This window comes from Schistocerca nitens, unplaced genomic scaffold (genome assembly GCF_023898315.1).
Source record: "Schistocerca nitens isolate TAMUIC-IGC-003100 unplaced genomic scaffold, iqSchNite1.1 HiC_scaffold_361, whole genome shotgun sequence".
NCBI lineage: Eukaryota > Metazoa > Arthropoda > Insecta > Orthoptera > Acrididae > Schistocerca > Schistocerca nitens.
The window spans coordinates 16,254-25,546 of NW_026045895.1; the positions used below are offsets into that span (position 1 = coordinate 16,254).

Genomic DNA, 9,293 nt, shown 5'->3' on the forward strand with positions numbered 1-9,293 from the left:
ACCTCTTGCACCGTGAAGACCCGCCTGAGTGTCGGTGCGGTGCCCAGTTGACAGTGGCCCATATACTGGTGCACTGTCCTACTTTGACTGCCAAGCGAAGAAATCTTGCGTTACCGGATTTGTTGCCGCCCATTTTACCTGACAACACTTCATTGGCTGATTTACTTTTACAATTTATTCGTAATGGTGGTTTTTATCATTTGATCGTAAGTTTTATCACATGTCCTTTGTCCCTCTGTGTCCTCCACCTTAGTGTTTTCAGGGTGGAGGTTTTAATGTGTTGCAGAGTGGCTGGCTTTTCCTTGTTATTCTCGTGCTCGGCCAGCCACTAGAATATTCTTTCTTGTTTTACTCTCTTCCGTGTCTAGTGGGTCTCTGTTGTTTTTTTGTCCTCTTTTGTTCCTTTTAGTGTTCGTTGCCTTTCCTTCGTTCTTGTAGGTTTGCTTTCTTTCCATTTTGCGTTGTATGTCTCGTCTGTCTTATTCTCACACTTGTGGCATTGTCTTATTAGGAATGAGAGACTGATGACCTCATAGTTTGGTCCCTACCCTCCTCTTTTAAACCAACCAACCAACCATCCCTGGTCATGAGTAATTGATAATTAAGATATAAGATGCTGACAGGAAAAGTCCCTGGTCACAAGTAATTACTTATGCACACACACACACACACACAATTACTCGCAGGGGAGAAATGGAAGCAAAGAGTGAAATTTGGCATTCTGAGATACTGAAGTGTTAACCATGGCCAAATTGTTGGAAACATTGCAACATGAAAGGAAGGAAGTAAATAAAGCAGCCCATCAAAAATGCAAGAGTTAGACCTCTTACTGCATTGAAGATATCATGTGCAATTCAATAGTTGTTTCATTTTTGATCACATTTTGTGTAACATATGACATACTCAGCTCCTGTTCATAAACCTAAATTATACCTACATTTCAGGTCACTTCAGTGTAATGAATATTAGTTATGACATGTTCTTTTTCAGTGACGACAGCCTAGGTTATGAATTCCCATTCGTACTGAAAGCAGTTCAGCGAGATGGTATGCAGTGTGCTCTGTGCCCGTGGTACAGATTTTGCCGCGGCTGTCGCATACCTTGCTCTGAAGCTGAATTCAACTTCAGATGTACACACCTAGCCATTGATTGGGATCCAACAGCTCTACACCTGCGTTATCAGACATCCCAGGAAAGGGTATGTGCATTTTCAGGCTCCAAACTAGATCATTTCTCCAAAATACTTATGCTAAAGAAAAATTTTCATCTGGATTAGTTGGTATATTCAGTGCAGTTGCTAAGATGTGCTTAAAATCTTACCTACAAGATTAACTGCAGCATTAGAGAACACATGTATCCAACTGTTGAAAAATGAGTGTTGTGAAACCAATGTATAAAAGGAAATAAGGAAGATGTCTCTAACTATAGACCAATATCACTAACTCCCATCTTTAGTAGGTATTCGAAAATATTGTGCTATCCCAGTGTAGTGCCTTTTCAGAAATCACAGACGTCTTACAGATTCTCAGCATGCCCTTAGAAAAGGGCAAAGCACAGCCTAAACATTTAGACAGTTCTTCCATGAAGTGTACTGCCTGTTGGGCCTGAAGATGCAAACTGGAAGTATATTTGTAGACCTCTCAAAAGCATTTTACACAGTAAACAATAGGTTATATCTAAAATAGCTGAAGTCATATTGTATACGAAATACATCCATACATGATATGGCTTCATAGCTGTTGAATCATAAGTAGTGCACTAAACTGACATACAAATTAAATGAAAAAATTGTAAACTGTCAGTCCAGTAATGGAATAAGTGGTGCAGGGAGTACCTCAGGGCTCAATACTTAGTCACTTTCTTTTCCTTGTGTATATTAACAACACTGCACAATCTATTAACTCCCATATTATCAGGTATGCAGATGACACATCGGTCTTATTCAGTGGTAGAGAGTATAAGGAACTAGAATCTTTTGCTACTGTTAGTGTAAAAGAATTAGCAAAATATTTCAGTGATCAGGGCTCAATGTGAATGTCGCCAAATCTCAATTACTGGCATTTAAAACACATCAATGTAAATAATGTATGAAATGTCTTGGCATCAGAAATGAGCAGCAGCAAAATTTCTGGGTGTGTATCTTGACGATAATCTATGATTGGTAAACCACCACATTAATTTTGTTTGTGCAAAAGTCAGTACTGGTGTCTATCTCCTTAGTAACAATATATTATTTATATGTATTTAAATTACTTTAGTTTTTTATGAGTCAACCAAACGAAGTTATCAAGTGCAGTAATGTACATGATCACAACATTTGAGCAGAATTTAAACTGCTTTTGAAAAAGAACCAAATGAAAACCAACAGTTAGGCATCCTAAATTAATGGTTTGATTTGGTTCAACAGTCTAACAAGTTATTTAAGAAATTATAAGGGGATTGATTGTAACAATAAATTAAAGTCTTTTGTAATAGAAAAATGTTTATATTCACTCAGTTAACTGTAAGATGCTGCTTGTGATATAAAACAGTAGCACATCATCTGCAAAATAATAAATGCATAAAATAGATGTAAGATGCAACTATTGTAGTATGTAACATATTCTGTACATGTAGTTTTTGTCATATTGTTATGTCTGACATTTGCAAAAGCCCTCTTTCATGCAGAGAAAATGTAAATGAGAGTTTCAGTTCAGTCTAATGTTTTAAGCAGTGAACCATATATTTTTGAACTGTTGTCTGGAAAAACAGTTCCGTGCAGCACGTATTCCAGTGCAGTTTTAAAGCTATATTGTAGCCTAAACCTGTTTGCTGAGTTCCCTATATTCACACCTCCCCCACCTCAAATTACAAAAACAATTTGTAAATGAATTCCTGTAAGGAATAGTAACTGATGATCTAAGAAGATAACTGTGAAATTTTTATGTTGAAACACGTTACACTACTCCTAAATTTGCTCAATTTTGTGGGCAACATGTAAGTATAAATACATCTACGCTCATTTCTTAAGGCAGCTTGGAGAACCAAGAAACAAAATGAGGTACTGTGATTGTGCATGGGCTGTGGCAACATTTTGAAAGTGATATAGTGTTACCACATATAGCAGGGTGTTGCACAGTATATTGGAAAACTAGCTATGGACTGTGGTGGAGCTTGACATGTTTGGTATATTTCCACTGATTGCATACAAAATGTCAGTGTCAAAATAGGATGAATACAGAACAGAGAGGTACAGCAGGGAAAGATACAGTTTTAAGGGAGCTGTGTGAACTGGAAACAGGTACAGGTGCTGTGCAGGCTGTACACCTTTGGATACTTAGGGCCAATTACGATCTGAGCACTGCATTGTAACAATTGCTTCACCACCCTTATACTGCTGTTTAATATTTCATCCTCCTTGTATCTTCTACACAAATTTGACATGATGCAGTGAGTGGTTGTCATTAATGTTCCAGCTGCATATAACCCTGTGTTAAGGAGTCTTGTATTGGTTTAACCATCTGTCATGATTTAATGTCTACATCGTCATCATTTAGTGTTTCAAGATCCCTGTACTTATTGAGTGGAAGTGAATTGTGTAAACCTGTGAGAATTCTATAGTAATGTAATATTTTTTTAAAAATCTGAATTTTTGTGTTGTGGTAAATGGCAGAGATGGAAATGACATGGTGTGTTGCTGAAATAATGGGTGTTATAAAGCAATACACTTGCAATCGGTTACTTGCATATTGACATTGTGGCATAAATGAAATAAATGTAACCACATGCCTAACAGTATGCACAGCATGTTGCTTATTGCCAGGTTGATAGTTACCGGATGTTTTCTTGTGGAAAACTAAATCAGACTCACATTTGTCCTGTAGCAAACAACCTTGATAAAGACCCAAAGATGAAATAAAAAATCAGGGAGGATTTCAACTGGCATATATTCTGAAGCAGATGTTGTATTAACATACATTATATTGTGCCACATACTTAAACGATTTTGTGGTTTAGATGGCTTTTGACCCCATTTTGGCAACGTCCATTCATGAAAGTCTGTAGCTTATTCATGCTAATATCCCCATGGACCACTGCCCGGTGGCTATATTAAAGTTGTGGATGCTTTTTACAAATTGTTTCTCCTCTCACAGCAAGTGACTTTGCCACAGTAGGAGATGGTAGAGGACTCTGCAGGACAATTCCTATATCTGGGACTTCCACAGAGAGGTGACAGATTGGGGGAGACAGGAAGGAAAGGGTATGAGTTTGAGAGGTGTAAGATTGGATAAAGATATTTTGTAGATTGGGTAGCTAGCTCAGTAGCACTTCAGGAGGAGGAGGGCAGATTGTGAACAGTTAAGAGTTAGCTTAAGCCTTGCAGCAAATGTGACTTAGTTTCTTCTCCTATTGGCATTTATCTTTTCCAGACCTTCTCCCATTTCTTACCTCTCTCTCCTCCACTCCACACACCTTTAGTTTTCTTACAGCTCACCCCAGACAAGATAACTATAGTCAGGTGACAGCACTGGAAAATTGTGTGTGTGTGTGTGTGTGTGTGTGTGTGTGTGTGTGTGTTCTAAATCTAAGCAACTTTGCACCTATTCAGTGAACATACCTATCACTCTGTGGCATTTTTCTGTTTAGTGCGAAAGTGATAAATCCTTGTTTTCTAATTGTATTAGAAACAAAACTTATTTTTTAGATTTGAAATTACAAGAGAGAAATTACTGCATGTATATGATAAATTTTTTGTTATAGTATTGTAGCATCACATTAATCACTACCTGTTTAATTAGCTTAATGAAAATAAATCCTTGAAAATTAGTTTTGCAACAAAATAGAATCTATTGCTGCATGATATATTTTCATCATATTGTCAAAAGAAACTGTGAAATAATCCATTGCTCAAAATTCTTCAGGTTTTTGTGGAACATGAAAGTGTTCCATTGACACGGCAACAGCAGTCAGAGCCAATTGATCTGGATTTTTGCTTGGAGGCCTTTACAAAAGAAGAGCATCTTGGGGAAGATGAAAAGTATTATTGCTCAAAATGTGGCCAACATCAGTTGGCAAGCAAAAAGCTTCAAATATGGAGGCTACCTCCAATACTGGTTTGTATATTCACATTGTACATTTGTTAGTAATGTATAGTATGTATGTATATTTCAACTATGAATTAACTTCAATGTTGATCGCATTACTGATACTCAAACATTTGAAGAATAAGTGAGTAAAGGCCAAGATGAATTTGTAGGGTGCATAATTTAAAAAAAAAAAAAAAAAGGTTGTTTGGGACATCAAAGTTAATTTTAAATACAATGTGATCAATTACATTGAAATCACATTTTTCAACAACTTTCTCAAAAATGGTAGTTGTATTGACATATTACAAAATTTGGTAATTCCCCCCACTATCTGAATAACAAATTTGTGAATATGAGGGAGAGCAGTGCAGTAAATGTTGGCTCTCTGCTTTGCTTCTGAAGATGTCACAAAGTCTGTTCAATTCATTTGATATCTGATATGAGGATATAAGAGTTAGAGGGATCAGTGCAGAATTCTTTCTAGTAGAAATGTTATGCCATTTCTTAAATTTGCAAATGACATCTTGATTTGGATGACATATGCAGCTTTCAGTTAATGATGGAAACTCTGAGGACATATGAAGATGGGATTATATAATCCAAAAATTGATAACATAATATGGACACCGTATCTTAAATAAAAGACAGCAGAGGGGAAATTTGCTCAGTGTGCAATTAACAAAATACAGATCGGTCTGCAAAAATTGAGCCTACAACAAAAAGGACCACACTTATTCTGACGATGAATGTGGGAAATGTGTTCCTTAATGGGATAAAATAACTACCTCTAAAAAGCTGACTTGACTGAAGTCTTCTGTTGTGTGTAGTAATTGGAAACTCATATCCATCAGGAGAAGATTAATAGTTAACTAGGATGTAATATATTTTGTAAGGATGGAAAATATTATACATAAGGAGGTTTTACTAGAGATAAAATCCCAATAAGACATTTAACATTAATATAATTTGGCATTGCCTGTATTTATTGATCCATTATTGTCATGCAGCAAAAATTTCACAACTGATAATAGACAGATCAAAGTAAGGATACAGTAATATATAGAATCAGCAAAATAAGTAGGTAAATTTAAAGTATGTGTATTTTCGTACAAAATAATTGTTTGAGTAACATTTAGTTTCACATATTCAGAAATCTTTTTTACAGAATAGAAACAGTACTTTATTGGAAATGCCTTTAGTTTCATTTTAAATATTGGTTACATAGCAATTTTTATTTCCTCTAGTACCTTATTGTGTAGTGTGACACTAATCATAATTATGCTCCTCAGAAACAATTTTATTTTAAGGTGTGTTTGTATTTTTTATTGCCCCCTGGTGTAGTAGTTGTGTACAGTCTTATTCTGCAGTAATTTGCCTGTTTTCAAGATATAGTTCCTTGTGAATAAGATTGTTTCATAAATGAATAAGCGTGGAACATTTAGAATGCCATACTCAACTTTGTGTTGAAAGCTATGTTTGTTTACTTTTATGGATTGTGCATTAGTGCCCATTGTGTGCATCACTGGCTAATAGAATTTCTCATATTTTGTTTCATTTTAAAAATGTATGAAATAGCAGACTTAGATGAAGAACCCTTTATAATGCACGATACTCAACATGCAGAGGTATGTCTTGCTTTTAGCCTCGTATGTTAATAATACACAAATGACAACTTCCATTCTGCATATTGTTTATCTTTTAATGGTGTCACTGCCTCCTTATGAATCTACCATCTCATGAATGTCAAACTATTAGTAGTGCAATGTCTTGATGGAATAATTGTTTTTATTATATTAAAGAAAAATTATCATTTTCAATGCATTTTTTTCTTCTTAATTCTTCAGATTGTTCATCTGAAAAGGTTCCAGTTTGTTAATGGGAAGTGGGTAAAGTCCCAGAAGGTTGTGAATTTTCCATTCAGGAATTTTGATCCAACAGCCTACCTTGCTTCGGTACCTAAACAGACGGTCATCAGACACAAAGAACTAAAGGGGGAATATGCTGAAAATGAGTAAGTTCTCCACAAGAGAAAACTGCATCAATTTCTTTCTGTGATTGGTCATTTCTTTCACTTGGAGTAATGTCTTTCTATTTTCAGGCAAAACTCCGAAAAGGATGACAGTAACATCGAATCCAACATTATGTCACTGACTGATGAATCTGAAGTGCAAAATCATGGTGATATACTATCACATTTAATTCAGAACCATAGGGAGATAGTTGACAACAATTTAAATATATCAAAACCGAGATTAGAGGCTGAACTAAATACTCATAACAGTGCCAGAGGAAATGGACACATTCCCAATGGCGATCTGACGCTACCATTGAATTCACGTGAAAGACTGGTGTCGACGTCACTCGTCAAAACTCCTGTGGTAGATTGTGCCCTACAAGATTTCCACCAACATCGGCTTGCTGACGGCAGCGACCCATTTGATTTGAAGTACAATTTGTATGCTGTAGTGGTAAGTGATCTCTTTCATAAACAAAGTTTCTATATGCATTTGCTTAGAGATAAATATGGCAGACAGACAAATGAAAGTGAGTGTTACATATGAAGTAGAGATATACAAGAGATAATGCGACTGTTATGAAAATTGCTGGGGATTTGAGGGAGAGCTGCACAGTAATAGCTGAAGATGAATATTCATTGTTTGTGTGGCATTACAGAAAGACTTGCTCAGCAGCTCCAGCAATTTAGATGACCGAAAGAGTAGTGATATGTAGTTCACCTGTCTGCTGCCAAGGTTTCAGAAAGCTGCATAATTCTTTATTACGTATACTGTACATAAAATATTGATGTCAAACAATGGAAAATGTGGAGTGGCATGACGACAGTACAATACGATATACTGCTGCTCACCACACGGAGGAGGCATTGCCTGGTGGACACACAGATTTAAAGTATAGTTGAAAGTAGACTAAGATACAAGACAAAACCCTTCCTCAGACTCACACAGATTTGTATGCACCCATCACACACACACACACACACACACACACACACACACACACACACACACACATAGCCACTCTCATGCCCGGGTGCTGAGGCTTAACTGCCCTCAGGAGGGACCTCATCTAGACTGGGTAGTGGGGGTACAGAATGCATATAGGCATGGAAAGATGACAGATAGCAGGAAAAAGTGGGGGGGAAAGTGCTGGCCGCACTATCTTTATGAGAGTGTCGAGATGGAGAAGGGGGGGGGGGCTGATAAATGCAGCATCAGAAGGTTGCAGAGGGGGGAAAAAAGGGATAGGAGAGAAGGGGTAACTGCTGTGCAGGCGCACTGGGGGAATAGCAGGAACGTGCGAGATCGGAGGAGCAGCACGGCATGTGTTGTGAGTTGGAGACAGGGATTACAGTGGTGGTACACAAGGAAGCAATGAGCAGTGACAGCAAGCTGTGTATCATGAGACGCTCCAGACAATAACGTCATTCTGTCGGGTCTGCCTGTAGCGTGCGCTTCAGGGTGCACGTAGAAAACTTAGCATTAGTTTTTGTTTTAGTTCAGGCATTACCAGAATGTGTGCAATGGGGCCATCTCGCGGGTAGCTTACACTGCCTGCGCCTGCTTGTGAGATTGACAAGGGACAGATGGGAACATTGGACCAGCCTGCTATCCTGCATTCCCATAACCTCCCTGGCATCAGGCTTTGCTAGTGCCTGTCCTCGTGTGCTGCTTCCATTTCTGTACTCCCACTCCAGTCTCACATTCCTACTATTCCCCCAGCACACCTTCTTTTCCTTTGCCCTTTTCTCACCCCCTCCCAGCTGCAACTGTATGTGTTGGATGGATGCATAGACTTTGACATTATTCAGATCAAAGAGAAAGAGCATAATCATGAAGTGTGTGTAAGTCGTGATTTAATATAAGCGTATACTCAAAACATTTTAATACTAAATGGGACATTGCCAAAGCTTGTTATGCTTGCTGTGTCCTTTTTACCAACAAGGTTCATGTATGTGGTGAAGGCTTTCTAGGAATATAATGGGACCCACTGATACGTCACCATTATTTCACATTCGTGAACAATCAACTTTTCACAGTTGATATTGTTATTCTGTAATGAAGTACTACCTTAAAAGATACTGCACAAATATCCAGGCAGATCTTTATAAGATTTCAAGGTGGAGCAAATATTGACAAATTGGTTTAACCCATTGGTGGGTGTGCCATTCGAACTTCCGTGAGTGGGCACATTACGGCTTTTGCACTGCAA

At 37.6% G+C, this 9,293-nt stretch overlaps 1 protein-coding gene across 1 annotated transcript; it reads left to right on the top strand.

Annotated features, from left to right (window-relative positions):
• Positions 1–990: 990 nt before the first annotated feature.
• LOC126228327 (ubiquitin carboxyl-terminal hydrolase 32-like) lies at positions 991–7,534 on the top strand (the record flags this gene model as incomplete). The annotated part of the gene is made up of 4 exons (XM_049942282.1): positions 991–1,198; positions 4,902–5,093; positions 6,911–7,077; positions 7,165–7,534. Coding segments are annotated over 4 exons (937 nt in total), but the record flags the coding sequence as incomplete, so codon positions are not given.
• Between the last annotated feature and the right edge of the window lie 1,759 nt (positions 7,535–9,293).